A 22009-nucleotide genomic window follows, 5' to 3' on the forward strand; every position below is an offset into this window, starting at 1 on the left:
CAAAAGAGAAAAACAATTCTGCTCCAACATAACTGAATAAATGCATATTCTTAACAATCTGTAATCTCTTAAGAAATCAGCTAATATGATAACTTACTGTTTGTTTAAGAGTTGGAATATTAAGGTGGAACATGTATATTGATTTGTATTAGAGAAAGAGGTTCCTAATTATCTGTTTCAGATCATTAGAATTCTCACGTTAACTCAAAACCCACAATACCTTAACAGCGCGAATGTGAAGTACAAATTTGATAAAGACCTGCCTTCAAAGTACCTTATTTTCCTTTGAAAGGCAACTTCCTTAACAACACTACGAGAATAATGAAACTTAGCCATTCACTGTGATCTGGACACGAGTTAAAGGATGCAGAGAAAAAGAAAAAAGGTAATGCCCCCACCCCCATAAAACTCATTCCTACTTTATGCTTTTTCCTTTAAATTTAACCATTCTGAAATGCTAATAATTTTGCTACATTTCCCCTGAAACATTCTCTATGAAGACTAAAGAAGGGCTTGTTCAGAAACAAACAGGATACAGGAGTACTGGTACAGCTTCCAGGCAAGCTATAAATAGCAACGGCATTTTCAAGAAATCTCATGCCAGTGTGTAAGCTGCAGTTTAAACATGCAGTGAGGATTTTATTATAATGCTGTCACCAAAATTCATTGTTACACGAGAAATTCAATGCTTACCAAGTTTTCTTGGTTCCTGGCTGCTATTTTTTGCTCCTCTTCTGCCCCATTTTTCATGTATTTGACCTCTTCCACCGGTTTGATCCTATACTCATCTGAGTGCCAAAAAAGAAAAGACATTTTATAACTTTTTTCACAATGGGAGAAAAGTGTCAGTAAGAAAAGTCCAACAGCATAATTTGTTAGAGCCCTTTCCCTGCGGCCTTTCTATGTGGTTCATTTGAAACCATCTGGAAGAAGCTTCACCAGCCTCTTTTTATGAGGCGCTCTCCTCTGTCTACTGGGCAAAGCTCAGCACCACGAAGGCAGCTAATGAAAGTGGCACTGCCTGGTCCTTTCACAGAGAGCAGATGGTGGCAGCAGAAACGGAGGTTATTCCATATCTAAAGCCTATTCGGAATTTATACGCATTAGGGCATATCGCATAATGGTTTAAGGAGATTTTTCTCCTTGAGAATATTCGTTCAAAATGCTTGTGGCAGCAAAGTTATGCAGTATGTTCACACCTGAATTTCTTTCTTTTGGAAAAACAAAGTAAGACTGAAGAGCTTAACTGATCAACAAATAGATATAAACAATTGGAAACTGAAATTTTCCTGTTGGTGATCCCCATATTAAATGTGGAACAGTCTGCAACGATTTCATAGGATTCATACAGACTTTAATCTCTCTGTAAAGTCACACACATGAAGAGCCATAATATCACATGGCTCTAACTGGTAGGTATATCTATCACTCAAGGCGGGACAGTATAGTGGACCATGGACGGGACCTGGACTTTGCAACAGCCAGAGAGAGAGTACAACAAACTCCAATATCAAAACACATCATAGAACAAACTTGGGAAAACTTGCAATTAAAGTTCCTCTCCAGGGTAGAGGTTTGGTGATGCCAATGATGACATTTTCACCAGATTTCTGTCAATAGGAAATGACTTGGGCACACTAAGGTCAAAAACAGGTGTGACTTTGAGTCACCTTTAGTCCAGTGTGTAGGAAAAATCCCAGACATTATGGAATTAGAAAATTTCATCAACCAACAAACTGATGATTGCCTAGCATATGACATGGAATAATGTCTATAAAAGGCTACCTAATAGACAGATGTCTATCACTAGGAAGTTGCAATATATTTTCTTATTGCCTGTGGTTAATTTGCTACAATGACTATATGCTTATATAATTTCTTGCCTTACTATTTATAATACCATTTCCTATATAGTTTCAGGTTTCCTCATACCATCCCTTAACATGCTACCCCCAAAGATGTTTGTTACAGTTAATATTTCTTCAAGTAATTATGCTGTTCCAATGTTTCTCAAAATTATCATCCTTATGAAAGTAATACATTTGCATATATCTGAATAAAGACTCCATGTTCACAGCTGAGCCAATTGTTTTTTCCATCTGACAATTCAAGGTAGTTATTGATTCTGCTTCTTTCTAAAGAAATTAGAAAGACTGGTATGAGGTTACAGTAATGAGTCCTTTAGGAATACCACGTCCTAAATGTATTAAGTTAATCAATGGGTTCTGATCCACAATTACAAAATACAGAATTTCACATTCCAATTTGGTACTCAGAAGAGGAAAAAATAAGAGAAAATTAATAAATTTGGCACATTTAATTAAGGATTATTTACTCAGAAGTTGGAAAAGCACTTGTTAATTGAAAAAGAAAAGATACTGCCTAATTATGCCTCCCATACAATTAAACAGAGACAAAAAATAAAGGAAAAAAATAATAGCTAAAGATGGGTCTCCCTAACTTCAGTTTGGAACATTAATATTTATAAATGATGGTTCACTGGGATAATTACTAACATTTAACTGATCTAAATTGTGATCTTAATTACTTACAGTGAGTCTCTAGTTATTTAAATATAAACACACATACATACATTATTTGTTTTAAACACAATTCCAGTGGACTCTATCATTTTGTCTAGAGGACACAAAACCTCACATGATGAGATGGCGAACGCATAACATTTTAGGACCTAAGCAGAACCTTCTGAAAGAGCCTTCCAAAAGACGGTCCTTTGCCTGCAGCACAGCAAAAGGTTTCGTCTAGAGGAGACCCACCCTTGCCTTGCCCGCTGTCCTCTCCCACCCCTAAGCCACAGCCCACAGTAGACACTCTCTAAACAGCTGAGTGATATTCAATCTTCATTCTCTTTTTATCCCTACAGGAAACACAGCTGAATTCAAAGTATCAATAGTAGACAAACTATTAATATTTTTCTAATACTTTTCTTCAATGAAGAAAAGCTGCTGGCCACATGTCTTTCAAAGCAGTGTTATCCCACATACAGACTTTTTATAATATCACCAATTTAGAAAGAGGATAGGTTTTAGCGTGTCATTAACAAACACGCCTGGCTAGCCAATGCTGTCTTTGTGGAACACGCTATAACTGGATAAAAAAGAAAAACAAACAGCCACGACTGCAAAGCCAGACCTATCATTATTACTTACATAACACACTGCACAGAATCCATCGTGGTATGAAACAAAAAAGCCAGCAAGACCCTTAGATAAACCACAATTTGTATAAAGCAAATACTTAAAAACGGTCTGTCAAGTCTCTCAAAGGCTGGTGCTGGGGATGAAGATGCCCATCTGGGAACAGACAACTCGCCAACCAACGTGTCACACATTTCCATGGCGATGCAGCCGTCAGGAACGGCACTCTGTGTGGACCAATGGAGCATTTCGGGTTATGGCAGTGACACAACCACTACGGAAATCCATTTTTCCTTTTGGTGAGGGCACAGGGGAATCCGTGTGGGACTTTAGCCCCTTCATCAGATCACACACTGGAGGCAACTGCAAGTAGCAGAGCCACTGTTACAAGCCAGAGAGCCCCGCCCGGCAACAGAACAACCTGCCAACTTAATTAAGAGGAGCCACGAGCAGACTGTCTTCCTCTGGCTCCCTCACACCTGTTCACAATTTTTCTTTTCTTCCTGTTGATCTTGTCAGGTGGCTTCTTAAAATGCACGTCAGGAGCTGTAGGCTAACACCCGGTTTCGAACCTGCTCCCCTTTCTCCCTATGTAAACAGTTGCAGGCTGTGCCAGTCAAAATAGATCTGGGGTAAAAGCACTGCTGTGGTGATATTTTTAGCATTTTATTCCTCAGATTCCATCAGAAAGGGCTACACTTTCTGTGGCAGCTCTATCATGCTAAAGACACACTGTTGCCCACCAAATCTCTGCGCCTCACGTTTGACGTAAAGTGCCTCATATATACATATATAAAATTAGGTTTTTAGAACTAGAAGGTGATCAGTTGGTTGGACTTGCTTCAGATGTTATGGAATCATCCCCATTTTCAGGATCCTGTCAATTCTTCCATTGTCAACAACTCACTGGCCCCTATCCTGTCCTCCCAAGTTTTGCAGATGGAAGATCTGCTACAAGGTTACATTCATAAACAACGGAACTGACTTCAAAATGAGTGAATTAGAAGATGAGTGCCGGAGTGAGTTCATAATGCCATAACTATTAAAAGGTTAACAATTCTCATAAAAGTACATATTAGATGGGGAAGGAGGAAGACAGGCAAGAGTTCTAGAAATGCTACTCTTTGAGGTAGGAAGGGATCTTTTTTTTTTTTTTTTTTTTTTTTTTTGCCGCACGCGGGCGTCTCACCGCTGCGGCCTCTTCCGTCGCGGAGCACAGGCTCCGGACACGCAGGCCTAGCGGCCATGGCTCACGGGCCCAGCCGCTCTGCAGCACGTGGGACCCTCCCGGACCGGGGCACAAACCCGCGTCCCCTGCCTCGGCAGGCGGACTCCCAACCACTGCGCCACCAGGGAAGCCCGTAGGAAGGGATCTTACAGTTCTTTCCTAGAACGGTGAAATTCGTATCTATTGATACTTTCACACTCAAGTCTTCTTCTGATCAATGACATATGTACCAGAATGAACCTTTCCCAGGACTGTTCCGATTTCAAAAACTCTGCGCTAATGTCCTCATACCAAAACAATCCAACATCTGGGCATCTTCACTGGATTGCTTCATCATCCAAATTTTGCGTGAAGATTCTCTAGTAGACTTATTATTATTATATGCTCAGGAAAATATGAGGACTTGGAACAAGAGGTAAAAGAAGTATTTATAAAAATAAACAAACCAGGGCTTCCCTGGTGGCGCAGTGGTTGAGAGTCCGCCTGCCGATGCAGGGGACACGGGTGCGTGCCCCGGTCCGGGAGGATCCCACGTGCCGCGGAGCGGCTGGGCCCGTGAGCCATGGCCGCTGAGCCTGCGCGTCTGGAGCCTGTGCTCCTCAACGGGAGAGACCACAACAGTGAGAGGCCCGCGTACCGCAAAAAAAATAAATAAACAAACCAATTAAAAGACCAAACTATTTTTTAGTGTAAACTCAGTTCCCTTGGGTTTCTCCCACTGAACATCCTGTCCCCCATGCTAACTAAATTCAAGTCCCCAAATCCTGGTACGACTTCAAATTCTTGCCTAGGATCTTTCTTTCTTTACTTGGTGAGATTTTTTTCAAGAGGTGAGTATTCACGGTGGCTAAGAGCTTAGCCTCTAGAGCTTGAATGACTAGCCATATGGCCTTGGGCAACTTACTCATGCTTTCTGTGCCTTGGTTTCTTCATTTGTAAAATGGGAATATTTATAGTACCTAATCTCTCACATAGAGTCACATGAATTAATATATGAATACACTTAAAACAGTGCCTAGCCCATAATAAATGCTCAATAAATGTTGGCTGCTGTTTTAGAAAAACTGTGCTGGTTCTGCAGGGAACACTATTTCTAATGCACAAAATCCATCAAGGTATAAAAACAAAAAGCATAATGTAAACATCAAAAATTAATTTAACTGAAAATTCTGACTTAACTATGCTAACAAATAAAGTGAGAAGGGAATATTATTGTCCAGGATAAGCCTTTAGCATTTTTTAACTAAATGCATATAGTGCTTTAATTAAAATAAAACATAATTTTAAAAGAACAATAAATAACTTTTATGACAGGAAAAAGAAAAGTGATCATTATTTGAGTGAAACCAGGGTTACAAGAAAATAATGTTCCTCTATCTTCCTTTATATCCTAACTCAATTATTGCCATTGGCACAGCTCCTAGTCTCGGCCTTCCTTGAGGGCACAAGAGTGAATGGGTGAGGTTCAGGAGAGTCTGAGAACCTACCAGGGGCTGGGCTCTGTGATAAGCAATGCGGGGGGGGGGGGGGCGGTGGAGGGGGGAGACAGTGCCCGGGGAAAACCACTGTCTTGGGGGGAGGCTTATGCTCTGAGAACCCTTCTGCTACCTGGAGCACGTTCCTCAGGCTAGACCAACCGCACAAGTAGGCTGACCCTATTCCACTCCGCCACATCCACCAAGACAGACTAACTCTGGAAAACCTTATGCACAAAGTAGAGACTCAGCTGAAGGACCTCACAGACCAGTATCAATTCTCTGAGTCAGGCAGTCCCTTCACGATAATGACTATATCCTCACTTGCAGAAAGTGATTTCGCCCTTTCCAATGTAATAGTTATCATTAAGCAATTTCTAGGGTAATTATGAACTGCTCGTTCTAAATGTTTTGAATATTTCTAAAATAAGGCTTTGGTGCATTTAACACAAAATGCTCTCAGTTTTTCTCAGAGTGTGTCTCAAATCAACCTAATAAAGGAAAACTAATTTCAAAATAGGATTGTCTAATACATGAAGTGCTCATGGCCTAAAAATATAAACTGTTAAAAAATAACAAGCAGGGAAATTATGTTCTCAGACTTCATATTTGTGGAAGATTAAACCCTGGCCACTGGGTTTCCACTAGGGGAATTAGGAAGATTGTACATATTTGTACATATCCCCCTTTATGATATCTCATAATTGAAAACTGTTAATATCACTAAGAGGGCAAGTTTCATATGTCTACTGTATGCTTATTCACTAGTGAAACCTAATGCTTGGATATATTTGAAAATCAGAGATAGCTAAAACATATAGTCTTGCTTCACTCATGTAAAACTCATTTCAGCACACCCTCACTAATAAGGGGTATTATGCTTTTTAAAAATATGCAATGAATTGAAGGGTGAAAATGGTATCTAATTTTTATTTTAGTTTGATGTTTCAAAATTTACTAGTGATACTGAATACTTCCCCCTGTTTTGATCATTCATGTGTGCCCTTTGTGATATATCTCTTCATATCCTTTGCCTCTTTTCTCTAATTGGAGTTGTAGCATTTTTCCTATTGACTGTGGTATGAGCTCTCTGTAAACTATACCAATTTATGGACATACTTCTGGCCCCAAAAGGTCTGGGCAAAAACACCTCTTGATTTTCATTCAGACATGAGGTGGTGGAAGGATCTAGCTGCTTTCTGTCTTTGAGGCAAGTGCTGGGCTATCCCCTGTTGTCTTTTCTGTGTTTCTTTCCTTCTTCGTTTCAGCAATATTCATTGAGCACCTACTGCATGCCAGAGAACGTAGTACTCAGTCCTGGGGTTATGCCTAGGGAAGGGAAGCAGATCCTGTTCTCAAGGAGCTCACAGCTAGTAGGGGAAGATTTAAGAAAATGAGCAAATAGAGTGCAGAATGTCTGCAGCCATGAAGCAGATGTGTGGGGTGACTGTAGTAAGAACAGAAGGGAGGGACCTCCCTAAGCAAGGATGGGGAGAGTCTTGGAGGAGGTGACGTTATCTCACTGGAGCGCTGAGGAACACTAGTGTGTGTGTGGGAAGGACAGGTCTAGGCAAGGGGACGGTGAGTTCAACAACCAGAGAGAGCATGGCAGACAGGAACAACTGCAAGTGGTCTAGTACGGCCAACACGCAGATTCCAGGGGGCCTCGAGGGATGTAGGGAGCAGAGGCTGCCAGGGCCAGTGCAGGAAGACCTGGTATGTGAATCCCACCAGAGGCAGGCTCCATTCTGAGGGGATACGGTCTCCCCAACCAAGGCCCAGACTGAAGCCACCATTACAGGCTAAGCTTCTGTCCTCTGGCCTGTCCTCAACCATCTCCTCTGGAGAGACCCCCAACCACCGTAATCCAAGGTTTTCTCCCTCTCTCTGAAAGAAGGTGTAGCAAAGGTGGAACTTACATGGAGCAGTGGAGGTGGACCAGTCAGGTGAGGAAGGTGAGGAAGAACACACGGAGAAGACTGGCCAAGAGCCAGAGAAAGCAGCCGCAAAGAGTCTCACGAGGGTGGAGTTTTCACCTGGAGTCAGCTGGTGGGGCACTGGTGGGGCTGGAGCTTAAGACACGACATCTGCCAGAACCTGTTTCCCGCCTCCCCGACAGGTATGCCTTCAACTGGTGATGGGGAGATATCACAGCATGCAGAACAAGGAGTGGCTGGGATGGGGTGTGATCCATCCTAGGGGCAAAGAAGCTGCCACTGAACCTGATCCCAGCTCCTTCCCTTTTGGCGGGACAGCAGTGAACCACAAGGGACAGAGCACCGGCTTCAAAGGGCCTTTCTCTTCTGGACCTGGCTTGGTGACTTCCCAGCCGTGTGCCGTGGAGGCAGGGGATAGACTTCTCTGGGTGAACGGAGTGCGTTGCGATGCTTGTGCACGGCTGCTATGGCCTCTTAGCATTCTTAGGGTCTTGTCCACACCTCCGAAGAGGACAAGCTGAGAGGTGTCCACAGCTGCAAGGATGAGAGGGTGGTAAAGCTTCCCTCATTACAGCACCCTTAATAATGAAGACTGGACCTGCAGGCCTCATTCCTGAATCATTGCATCATTTCAGAGGCCAGATAGCACATCTCCTCCATTCATCTGAGGCTCACTCAGGGACCAGGGAACTACTGGCCAGTCATTAAGGGCCCTGGAACATGCATCTTCTGACATGCTCTGACAAAAGACATGCAATCCGAGGCAAATCTAGCCTGGACTCCTTTAGGAATGCACATGCAACCAAGGCTTTCCCATGGAGAGGGGGTTTAATTTTTGTATCATACAGTAATAATTCCTAACCAAGAAAGAGAATGCGTGGCGAGCCACTCCCAGAGAGGGAGGGCATGCATGGTGGCTCTGACAGCCATTTACCCAGCTTCTCAAGAGCCCCGCTCTGACTCTTATGGAGTGCTGGTTTTCCACCAACCACAGAAAAGCTGGAGGCCAGCTAAGTCCTCTCTACTATTCTTGGTGCGGTTCCTCTTATCCTTGATAACCGTTCAAGAGAAAGCCTGCCCAGCTGTCCTCTCCCCTGCTTTGATTTAATCCTCATGTCGGCCCTATGAGGCTGGTATTATAACCCATTTTCCAGTTGCAGAGATTAGTTCTTGATTGGCTGGTCAAGTGGCAGTGCTGGTTCTAACCCAGGTTGGTTGGAATCCAGGGCCAGGCTCCTAACCACGAAGCCAGTTCTTTTTTTAAACTGCAAAGCACAGGAAATAATTACTCTGAGAAATGGTACAGGCATGAAGTATGAATGGATTCAGAAAGGATTTGGACATATTTGCAAATCACAGTGACATAAATAAAAGTTATAAAGCAACTAACATTCATGGGTAACATCAGGAAAACTATCAGAGCCTCCCTTGTCAGGCGTCTGGAGCTTCTGTCGGTGGAAGATACCATCCCTGTGCTGCTTAAGTTAGGAATTAATATACCAATCAAAGTAAGGGTTGTGAGACTTTTCATTACAATGGCGATTTGACCACCACTGCATCTAATGGAAGAAAACGGAAGCTATTCTACAGTATACAGTAAATATTGCAATGTCTTTACAAAAAATTTGTATTCTGAAAGATAACTTCCTTTTAAGCCTTCTGTTATACACTACAATTTTGATATATGATCTTAGCATTAAGACCAAGCAACAAATCTAGGATGTCTTCCTTCACTGGAGGTGGAGGAAGAGGAGGAGGATGAGAGCTTTCGTTTATAGATCCCTTTTTTTTTTTTTTTTTTTGCGGTACGCAGGCCTCTCCCTGTTGTGGCCTCTCCCGCTGCGGAGCACAGGCTCCGGATGCACAGGCCCAGCAGCCATGGCTCACGGGCCCAGCCGCTCCGCGGCATGTGGGATCCTCCCGGACCGGGGCACGAATCCGTGTCCCCTGCATCGGCAGGCGGACTCCCAACCACTGCGCCACCAGGGAAGCCCCCTTATAGAGCCCTTTAAATGTCCCAGATCCAGTTCAGAAAAGCTGTTATACAACAGCCCATTTAATGCTCACAGGGCTCTAAGGAAGAGAACCGTCAATGTCTCCATCCTAAGGAAATGTTCACTCATCCAGCTAGCTATACCATCCAGTAAGTGGTGGGAATGGGGCCAGGCCTTGAACCAGGCAGTCTGACTCAGATCCCAGGCTCTTACTTGACTTTCCCACAAACGTGTAGTAAAGTTAATTTCTGATAAAAACAAAAATTCTCTTTGTTTGCTGATTTCCACTACAGAACTATTAGAAAATGTTATCACAATATGGATCCTCTCCCCGAATGGAAGTCACCTTTAAGATAAAGATAAACCTTTTCAGTCAGGCATTAGAAAATGTATTATGATAAAATAAGATCTAAAATAAATGCAAACAGTTATTTTCTTTTTAGGGGTAAACTATAAGGCACTAACAGCAATTACGAACAGATACTAAGAGAGCGGCTCACATGCCTTCCTTTGTACATGAAGTCAATAAAACTCCAATGTCATTCCACTGTCAAGAGGGCTTGAAATGAGAGTTGCTTTTCTAGGACTGGCAATAAATTTCTGCTGATTCATTCACAGTTAATCCTTCACTGCTGCCCAAGATCAAGGGTCATGAATTTGCGGGATGGCTGGTCAGGATTAGGAAATTCTATGATCATTCCAGAAACTCTTCCCATTTAATGTGGCCGCAATAGAGTAAACCAAAACATTGAACAATTTGGCCAATGAGTGTGTGTGTGTGTGTGTGTGTGTGTGTGTGTGTGTGTGTGTGTGTTAAGGAGGAAGGACATTTTAATGTTGATCTGATGTAATTCCTTTAACTGGGTTCTGACTTAAGTGGATTTCTGTTAAGGAAAAGATTCTCAGATAATACTCCGGATGCTTACGCATCCTAGTCCCCTCCCCCTCTCCCAAGGCACCTCACCAGCAGGCCAGACGTGCTTGTGCTCTTTTGTGATGCAGTCTGGCGATGGGGTGAGGAGGTTAGCGGGAAACTGCAGCAGCCTGGATTTACACCAGAAAGAGCAGAGCTAATGAGAAGAATTGGGCTGGAGTGGAAAGTTTTGCAGAAGATTAGAGAGGGGAGATTTTGGAGGTAGTCCAAAGAAAGACAGACAAAAAGTCACCAGAGTGGCAGAGAGCTAGAGATTCACGGGAATAGATTTCAGTACATTGTGAAGTAGGTTTATGAATGAGATGCCTCTGGGATTCTTTATTCAGTAAAAATTTAAATTGCTTTTCAGTGATCTTTGGTGATTCTTTTAATATGCCTCTGGACTGAAGCTCACTTCTGGGTGCTACAGCCATTAGAAATAATTTAGTGGCAGCAAAATCATTAGCAAGAATAGGAAGAAATTGGATAGAGTTGTTTTCAGTTAAAGTAATTCCCAAGGCTACAAGCACTGCCACTGAATTTTTAAAACGGAAAAGCACAGCTAAAATACAATTTGTGATAAAAGAGTACAGCTTCCCTACTTATAAAAAATATTCATGACTCGACGTTCACTGCGGGTCTCATGAAGAAAGGCCCCAGAAGGCGAGGAGAGAGCTCGTTCACATGTGCATATGAGGGGCGAGGAGGGCTCTCGCCCTCTTCCTCTCTCTCCTGCCAAGTCTCTACCTCTTCTCACAAGAGATTCATTCACATAGAACAAAAGATCACTTCCAGTTGCCATGAATCGCCAAGTTAGATTCCCCTTAGAGACTAAAGTGTGTTCTGACAGCGACAAAGAATAGCTCTTTAGGGATAACGTGTCTGGGTGAGTGGGGGGAACAGCATATTCGAGGACACTATAATGGCTAGCAGCACAGTAAACAAGAACACACCATCTTCCACACCCTGGTCGGTTTGCACGAGACTATTTTAGTAACACATTCTGCTCAATTTGTTTGTAAGAGATGGCAGCTGTTTTTTATTATTTATCTTTCAGGAAGGATTCATAAGGGCATTTGAGTGGTTCAGTTAAATTCAAATTGTGCAGTATCGCAATTGTGAGGTAGGCTCTGCAGTGCGAACCTGAGGACACAGAGCTGATGGGTAAGTGGTCTTCAGTGACCCTCACCCACCATCTATATGTAAGCTACTTAAATGTAGATTACGATAGTGAAAGTTCTCTACGGTCCATTTTGCTTCCTCAACGGGGATGTACAGTAGCAAAAAAGAACTGCTGAATCATTTCACACCTGTTAGAATGGCTATCATCAAAAAGACATAAGAAGTGTTGGCAAGGATTTGGAGAAAAGGGGACCCTCCTGCACTGTTGGTGGGATTGTAAACTGATGCGGTCACTATGGAAAGCAGTATGAAGGTTCCTCAAAAAATTAAAAGGAGAACTACCATATATATGATCCAGCAATCCCGCTTCTGGGTATACATCCGAAAAAGATGGTGTCAGGATCTCGAAGAGATATCTGCACTCCCATGCTCACTGCAGCATTATTCACAAGAGCCAAGGTATAGAAACAACCTAAATGTCCATTGATGCAGTAATGGATAAAGAAAATGTGGCACATATAGCCAATAAAATAGTATTCAGCCATGAGAAAGAAGGAATCCTGCCACTTGTGACAATATGGATGGACCTTGAGAGCACTGTGATAAGTGAACTAAGTCAGAGAAAGACAAATACTGTATAGCACTTACATATGGAATCTAAAACAGTTGAACTCATAGAAGCAGAGAGTAGAATAGTGGTTGCCAGCAACTAGAGGGTGAGGGAATATAAGAAGATGCTGGTCAAAGAGTACAAACTTGCAGTTATAAGATGAGTAAGTTCTGGGGATGTAATGTACAGCATGGTGACTCTAGACAATAATACTGTATTATATACTTGAAAGTTGCTAACGAAATGATCTTAAATGTTCTCAACATGTGCACACACACGCAAAAGATAATTAATTATGTGACGTGATGGAAGTGTTAACTAACCTTATTGTGATAATCATTTTGCAATGTATATGTACATCAAATCGTCACATTGTACACCTTCAATTATACCTTCTATGTCAATTACATGTAAATAAAGCTGGAAATAGTAAAAAAAAATAAATTAATTAAATTAAATAACTGCTGTAACTTCTAAGCCTTTGAATGACTTAAATCAGACATTTTCAACACATAGAAAAGTATGAAAGGCCCACACCATTCTATACAAACAGGCCAAAGGAGAATTTGGGAGGACAGTTCACACAGAGACACAGAACAGCCACAGTTCCTCAGCACATCTTCTGTACCGTATTCTTTCAGCTACCTTTCTAAGACACTGCTTGCACCCAAAGGCCTGAGTTAGGTAAAATCTCGAGAGTTCAAAGATCTTAAAGTATAATGCATGACCTGGACATGTTCCAAAGTTTCTTTTACATGGTGTAAAGAGGCTTTTAACCTGATCAAGGCCAGTGGGTGCTAAGGTTCCCCACTGCTCCTGCAGGATCTGGTAGAGGTACACCCGACGTCTGGGTGTACAAAGTATCTGCCAGACCAGAAGGGCAAGGACTGCAAGCTCACCCCTCTTACACCACCACCATGTCAGTTTCCAGAAACAGCCGACATCACCGTTTGAGGAACCTGTTTCCCGTGGATCAAGCCATGTCACCCGCTCTTAGGCGTGGGTTTCAAGCCTTGAAATCCTTTTGACCTCCCCTCAACTGGGGAGGGCCTAGAAATGATTCACTTGTCTCCTTCAGGGAGCTCTATGGGTAGACTTGGCCTTGGCCAGGTCTGACAGTCTACTCCCTACACAGCAGCCAGGGTAAGCCATAACATTAAAACCAAAGTCAGAATACATTACTCCCCCACTCCCAAAACCCTCTCCTGGCTTCTATTACATTTAGAATAGAATCCAGAGCCCACATTTGAGCTTGGGGGCAACACACAGTCTAACCCAGCGGTCCCCAACCTTTTTGGCACCAGGGACGGCTTTCGTGGAAGACAATTTTTCCACGGACTGGGGGGGTGGGGGGAGGGGGGTATGGTGCAGGCGGTAATGCCAGCGCAGTGATGGGGGGGAGCGGCAGATGAAGCTTCGCTCGCTAGCCTGCCACTCACCTCCTGCTGTGAGGCCCGGTACCGGTCTGCTGCCCAGAGGGTGGGGACCCCTGGTCTAACCCCAGGCTGCCTCTCTGAGTTCATCACCCACCACTCTCCCCACCTGAGGGCCTCAGACTTTTCCTGGGAACCACCAGCTGCCCCCTCTCAGGGATTTGGCCCTGGTGTTCCTCTGCCTAAAACACTGTTCCTGCGTGTTCTCCTGGCCTGCTCCTTCCTTCAGGTCTCTGCTCAACAATGTCAACTGCTCAGGCAGACCTTCTCTGATCTATGAATCTAAAATAGCCACCGCGGGGCTTCCCTGGTGCACAGTGGTTAAGAATCCGCCTGCCAATGCAGGGGACACAGGTTCGAGCCCTGGTCCAAGAAGATGTCACATGTCGCGGAGCAACTAAACCTGTGCACCACAACTACTGAGCTTGCGCTCTATAGCCCGTGAGCCACAACTACTGAGCCCACATGCCACAACTACTGAAGTCTGTGTGCCTAGAGTCCGTGCTCCGCAACAAGAGAAGCCACGCAATGAGAAGCTCGCACACCGCAACGAAGAGTAGCCCCTGCCCACCGCAACTGAAGAAAGCCCACGTGCAGCAATGAAAACCCAACACAGCCCAGAAAAAAAAAAAAAAGCCACTGTATCACTGTCTCTTGCGTTTGTTATTTTTCTCATTGTGCTCATCCCCACCCGATAGTGTATTATATGTCTTTCTGTTTACTGCCTGGGTCACTACCTAGGATGTGAACAAAATGAGGGCAGTCATTGTCTTTTTACCTGTTACGTCCCCTAGTAAAAGCCAGTTTCTAGCAATTGCTCAATAAATATTTCTTGAATGAATAACTGTGATTTTCAGAGTTTTATCTGAGCTAAAAGCATATTGCTTTTCATTTTAATGCTTGGCAACTGAACAACTGCATTAGAGGAAACAAGGCAAGGAACAAAGGAGGAAAGCCGTGGTCAAAACTCAAGACCTGAACACTTTTTTTTTTTTTTTTTTGTGGTGCGCGGGCCTCTCACTGCTGCAGTCTCTCCCGTTGCGGAGCACAGGCTCCAGACGTGCAGGCTCAGCAGCCATGGCTCACGGGCCCAGCCGCTCCGCGGCATGTGGGATCTTCCCAGACCGGGGCACGAACCCGTGTCCCCTGCATCGGCAGGCGGACTCTCAATCACCGCGTCACCAGGGAAGCCCAAGACCTAAACACTTTTAAATAAAGAGACATTTCTGGAGTGAAAGAAGGCAATGGGAAGTAAAAGATTAATGAATAAATATTGTGTTGAACAGCTGACACAATAAAGGCCAAAATGCTGGGTGCAACATTAAAAATAAAATCCTATTTCATATATAATCTGATCATTTCTTCTTTGGTTATAGATCAAAATCAACAGTGACATTTACACAGTGAAGCATGGGTGCCTGTAGCTAGAAGGGAATTTAAATGCAATTTAGCTTGGCTTGAATGTGGTTTTCAAAATGGAAATGCAACATAATGTAAATACAGATTTGTACCACTTTGGCTTTGTTTTACAATCTGAAAAAAATTCATTAGTTTCACAGATTGGTATTTTAGCACCATGCTTTTTCACTTCACCCTTAATCTTTTACCTTCAGTTCTTAATAGCCATGCACATAGCTTTTGAAAATATATTTTAAATGAAAATGTAAATATCTACTTACATTATAACTTAAGCATGGACTATTACCTTTAAGGAAGTGAACTGCATATACTTGTCCCTCTCTCCACCAATTTCCTTTCCCAGCAATGGCCCTTTTATCTAAGAAAATTTAATTAATACATTGTAATAACCTATAATAGAAACGAATCTGAAAAATATTTATAGGTATAACTGAATCACTTTGCTGTACACATGAAACTAACACAATATTGTAAATCAACTATACTTCAATAAAAACTTTAATTATGCAACCTTTATAAACCAAAGACCATTTTTATTCATTGTTTAAAACTGTATCGTTAATTATATGTTAGTAGAATATTATTTATGCATATATTTAATATAACAGCCACAAGACTATTATCTCTTTGTTATCCTTTAGAATTTGACTTTCTATAAGTTGTGACTTTCTCTTGCTTTTTTAGAGTCTGGCTGGACCAACACAGTATAGCTACGTTAAGTCAACAACAAAATCACACTCTGAAAGTGACCAGGTTAGAGTCATCAACCTGGGAAAAGTCATCAACCTGGGAAATTAAATGTTCCCTTTTGTCTAAATTTTGTTTAAAACTATGTCCTATCATACATTTTATTACCCTTTTCAAAAGTAGAACTAACATATCCCACTACTACTTCTAACAAAACTTTACAACAGAAAGTCAGCAATACAAATCTCACACTGACCAGCACCTACACTGTACCAATTCAAGCATCGCTGCACGAAAGATAAACTAACAACCAGCCAGCCAAGATGGAACCAGGGATAGTTAACACCCATATTTCCAGCTTTCTTGCCTTCTACTTGTGGTAATGCTTTGAAGCTACAGAAGATATTGGGGATAATTCTCTCTAAATTTTTAGAAGAAAACAATTATAAAGCAATCAACACTTGGTCAACTTGGGACCATAAAGCTGTTATTTGTTGACCACTACCACCATCATCATTTTTCTTAAAAAAAAACTCATCAAAACAGTATCATAGGGCTTCCCTGGTGGCACAGTGGTTGAGAGTCTGCCTGCCGATGCAGGGGACACGGGTTCGTGCCCCGGTCCGGGAAGATCCCACATGCCGCGGAGCGGCTAGGCCCGTGAGCAATGGCCGCTGAGCCTGTGCGTCCGGAGCCTGTGCTCCGCAACGGGAGAGGCCACAACAGTGAGAGGCCCGCGTACCGCAAAAAAAAAAAACCAGTATCATATATAGTCTTTCCAATGGCCCCGTGGCTCGAGAGAAACTGAGACCACAGAGTCCTGTGAACCGTCCACAGTCTGGGAAGCAGGTAAAGTAGAAACTTTGAACATGAGTGCTCAACACTCTCCCACCTAAGTTCAACACTCACTCCCAAAATGTGGAACTGAGGATGACAGAGATCGCCTTGTAGCAGCCAATCTGCAGCAGCACCCAACCACACCCAAGATCTCCAGCCACTGAGTCAAGGACTTCTCTATAAACTGGGCTTCCTGGGCCACAATCATTTGTTTTGTTTGTTTTAATAAAACCTTACGCCGTATGTAGCCCACTGTGCGCTCTAAGATAGTTACTTCTGCAAAGAATTACTTACAGTAGAAAATGTGAGAAATGAGAGACTGAGAGTCAAGTCACAAAGGATTAAGGTGGCTCAATTTCGAATTAGTAATCTGTCAAGCCCCACATGACTTCTCCTCTTTATGCTATGAAATGAACAGCAAGACAAGGCCCATTAGCTAAAAATAAACTTCACAGAGGGAATTATATCATACTTATTTCCTATCTTTCAATTTATTCTCAATCTTATGTGACCAATTGGGTGCAGGGCTGAAGACAGGCAGAATGAAACCGAACTGTTTAGTGTACCAGGAGTTAGGAAAGTGAGCAATTTCTTCAGAGCCCTGGAGTTCAGTGTGATGGTTCACGGTGAAGTTGGCACTGAGAAGCATGAGACAGAAGAACTTTGCTATCAGCAATAATTCCTAATGAGGGAAAGTGCTACACGTGTTGATACTTCCAGTGGCAACAGGTATATGAAAATACAGAACTTTCTTAATAAGCCAGCATCTTGACCACATTGCTTTTCATATTTTATAACCTATGCAGGTGGTAACTTTAAGTTAAAAAGGACTTGAAGATAAAATAGCATGGCATAGTGGCTGGAGGTACAGATTTGGGGACCATGCTGATAGGTTCCTATTGGAACCTACCTCATAAGGTATTCTGAGGATTAAACGAATTAATAAATAACAAAATGCTTGAAATAACGTCTGGCACATAAAAAGTACTAAATAAACTCCTTTAAGAAAGTTTTCTAGGTTATTCTTTCTTTCATAAACAGCATATTCATCTTAAACAGTAATGGTCATCATAGTATGTTTTTGAAAATAAAATTTATTTAATTTTTCAAAAAACTTCCTTTAGAAAAGAAGGAGTAGATATTTGGAAATACAACAGAAGTGCAAAGCACCGCCTAGAGATAATCATCACTCACCTTTCCTGGTAAATACCTAGAGGCTTGTTTTCAGTCCATGACATTCTATATATATGAGTTTCATAACCAGTTTTTCCCCATTTAACATCAGAGCATCTTAATACAATGAAACGAACAAACAGAAATACCCGAACAAGGAAATGAAGCAGCAACTATAGTAAACTCTACTGTCTTCCTATCCCAAAGTCTAGAGAGTTTAAGATTAATTATTTGATACACTTAGGTTTTCATTTGGTCCAAGGAACTGCAAAGCCAGACAGAGCCAGACATGCAGATGAGTTCCCAGACTCTAAAACAGAGGTGCCCTTGACCTTACTCTGGCTCAGATGTAAGTTTCCCAGACCCTAGTCAACAGGCGCTGGCTCAGAAGCAGGGTACAATAAGAGGGGGTGTTTTCCTACCAGTACTCAGTGATTGTTTGCCAGCAACAACAAAAAGAAATTCAGTGTGAAGCATGGCGCATCACATCTGTGGAGCCCTGAAGTTCACTGTCATGGGATGATCCATGGCAGTGAAGATGGCACTGAGAGGACTGGGCCAGAGGACTGCCATCAGATCACAGGGTGAGGGCCAGGACCAAAGGGCCCCACATATATCAGGGCTCCAGCAATCAGTGCTTGACGGACAGACAGCCAGGCTGAGAAAGGAAGAGGTAGGTGATCCACGGCTTCGTTCTTCCTTTAGATTGAAAGTTCCTGGAACAGAGGAACTGTATCTTGTATATTTTTTAAAATCCCTTTCTATGACTAACAGAATGCCTTCCTTGCTTCCCCTTCATAAAAACACACATTTGTTCACTTAAGTTCTGAAACCAGACACAGCCGAGTTCCCTAGGTTAACATATTCCCTGTGTAAACTTAGGAAAGTTGCTTAACTTCTCACCATCTCCATCCCCTCACCTATAAGTGGGCATAACAGCCCCCGGTAAATACTAGATATCATTAATTTCAGTTCATTATTATTGAATAACTTACATAGCGGACATTATATTATGTTAGGTAAGAGCAGTGTATGATTAAATTAAAAGCATTATCTTCAAGGAGCTCAGAGTCAATGATCATGAACTAATAACGATTTACTGAAGAGTGGCTAGATCTTTCTCTAGAAGGGAAATGTCTTTATTTTCCCATCACATTTCACTCTTCTCTCTACCCCAAATGCAGGCCTACATTAATTTGTCCCATTACCCATGGTACCCAAGGATATTCTGTGCCAACAGACACTCAGTGTAGCACTTTGCTACATATTTTCAAGTTTCTATTTCTTGCTGAATATTTCCCGTGCATAAATGGTGTCTTTTCTAAAATAAGGTAACTTCTTTGAGGCAGGTCACTTGATTCTGTTTCCTGTGTATCCACCACCCACGAGCACACAGGGCCTGTTTATAAACACTGGTTCAAGTGGAGCCATTCTAACCTTGTAACTGGTCTATCAATAGCCACTGAATGAGGATTATTACCTTAGGAACACTGAATTGGATGAAGCAATTTTCCTCACTGTTTAGAATGTGTCATCAGAAACACAATTCAACTGTGACACCGATTTATGATCACAAACTACTCAACTGGAAACATTTCACAGCTGAAAGCTCAGGAAGGCCTGGTGGGTGAATGAATGCTAGACCTACTTCTGCTCTGTCCCATGGGGATGGACCTGCTATTGCTATCTCCTACTCTGTCCCAATCCTCCCCCTTTAAAATCTGGGCAAAGATTCAGGGCTCATGTGCCACAACTTCCTACAACATGCCTCTCAATGCAGTATAACTTGTCTTTCTTATTTCACCAGATGTGAAGAATTGACACGTGACATATGACACATATAAAATCAACTTTGGAGACATCACCAGTGTGCAATAATAAATAACTGTCATGTTCTGATCCCTGCATGGGACAAATACCACACTACCATACTTTGTCTTGGCTGGTTCTGTGATGCTTTAATGATAATACAGTCTCAACATGTATGCAAGATCATGTACTGGCATTAGTATTTCAAGGTCTGTAATTATCTAACCTGATGTGAGGCTGATCATTTAAATAGCTTAAGGAATTAAGCTATTTAATCTCCTACACTATCTGTCCAGTGTTTTCTAAATGCTCGGCCAGGGCTTCCCTGGTGGCATGGTGGTTAAGAATCTGCTTGCCAATGCAGGGGACACGGGTTCAAGTCCTGGACTGGGAAGATCCCACATACAGCGCAGCAACTAAGCCCGTGCACCTAGAGCCCGTGCTCCACAACAAGAGAAGCCACTAGAATGAGAAGCCCGCGCACGGCAACGAAGAGTAGCCCCAGCTCGCCGCAACTAGAGAAAGACCACACGCAGCAATGAAGACCCAATGCAGCCAAAAATAAATAAAATAAATTTTAAAAAATAAATAAATGCTCGGCCAATTTCCAGGTAACATAATTATGGTTCCTATACTGTCAGTGTGAGGTTTTCGGTGTTTCGAAAAAAAAATTACAGTGTAAAATTTCCAAATATTAAAATACTTGCCCTAATATGAAATTTTCTAAAGTTATTTCCCCACTGGTTTGGTAAAGCTTCCCAGTCTCCCCTTGACATGCCTGATGCATAATGTACCTCTGAGCCTTTTCACTGTCTCTCAGCCTGAAACTCCTGCCACACCTCTGTTCCTTTGTCTGTTTTTCATCGTTTGAGACCCAGCTGAGGCCTTAATCATCCTCTTTTTTTTGTAACATCTTTACTGGAGTATAACTGCAATCATCCTCTTTATGAGTCTTTTCCTACTCCTAAGATAAGAGACCCTTTTGCATTATCATCATAGGACACTGACACTTTTTGTTGAGATGCCCATCTGTTGCATCATTATCAGTTCCTAAAAGAAAGGGACCAGATTTAATCCATCTTTATAGCCTCAGTGCCTCGCACCCTGTCTAAGCCACATGAGCTACTAAGCACTTCATGGACTGAACGAACTGCTAGGTTTTAAATGAAACCAACAAGCACCACTGATCAGACTCTATTTACCTGGACAAACAAGACTATCGTTCAATCCCTGTTGCCCTGGGGCTATTCCCAGTGATAGCGCTCTCTCCTGTGGGATAGAGTTCACATTACCCTGAAAGCACAACTGAAGGCCTTCAGAAGATGGGAACATAAAATTATATTTATCAAAATAAATGGCTGTATTAATGATAAATGTTAGCCACAAAAGAGTTAAATCATACAGGAAAATACAAAAAAAGGCATTAAGCATCACCTGAACCTCCACAATAGAGAGCCTGCCATTGTTAACGCTTTGGTAAACAGTCTTCCAAACACTTCTTTTATGAACTTGCACAGAATTTTACATATATTTTAAACATATAAAATTTACAAACAAGATATGCTGTGTAAAACCCTTTACCGACATGTTATAGACCTCTTTCCATCTCAATAAATAGAGTACCTTAATCCTTAATGGCTGCATTCCATATATGTTTCATCAGTGAGAAAGACCCTTGAGCATAGCCGTTTGCATGCTTGTCCAATTATCTCCTTATGATAAATTCCTAGAAGTGGGGCTGCTGGGGCAAAGGCTGCGCTCATTTAAATTTTACATATTATATATTACCATTTGGTGCCCCAGAAAAATTGTTCTGGTTTGACATTCCTAGTTACAGCACGAGACAGATGCCTATTCCCGCCAATGTGAGTGCTGACAAATGCTTTGTTTTGCTTTGGGTTTTGGTGTGGTTTGTTTGATTGCTAAGAAGTTGAATATCTTTCTGTATGTTTATTGGCCTTTTAAATTTTTTCTTTTTCAATTGCCTGGTCACAAATTTCATCTATTTTTCAATTGGAGTTATTAGTTCTTTCCTTATAGATTTTAAGGAAATTTTTAAATAGATTTTAGTCTTTTTATACTAGTTATTTTAACCCTATTTGTGTTACAGATACTACTCTCACTCACTTTGACATTTGTCTTTTAACTCAGTTCATGGCGGGTGGTGTGTTTGTTGCCATGCAGAGATTTAAAACTTTTATGTAGTCAACTATT

At 42.1% G+C, this 22009-nt stretch overlaps 1 protein-coding gene across 1 annotated transcript in view; it reads right to left on the reverse strand.

The window, feature by feature from the left end:
• The window catches only part of C1H1orf21 (chromosome 1 C1orf21 homolog), a 231797-nt gene that overhangs the window by 120090 nt on the left and 89698 nt on the right, over window positions 1–22009 (reverse strand). The window contains exon 3 of the mRNA XM_030873069.3: window positions 694–788. Within this exon, the coding sequence (XP_030728929.1) occupies window positions 694–788 (95 nt within the window). The remainder of the gene's footprint in view (window positions 1–693; window positions 789–22009) is intronic.

The sequence above is a fragment of the Globicephala melas genome, chromosome 1 (assembly GCF_963455315.2).
Source record: "Globicephala melas chromosome 1, mGloMel1.2, whole genome shotgun sequence".
Lineage (NCBI taxonomy): Eukaryota > Metazoa > Chordata > Mammalia > Artiodactyla > Delphinidae > Globicephala > Globicephala melas.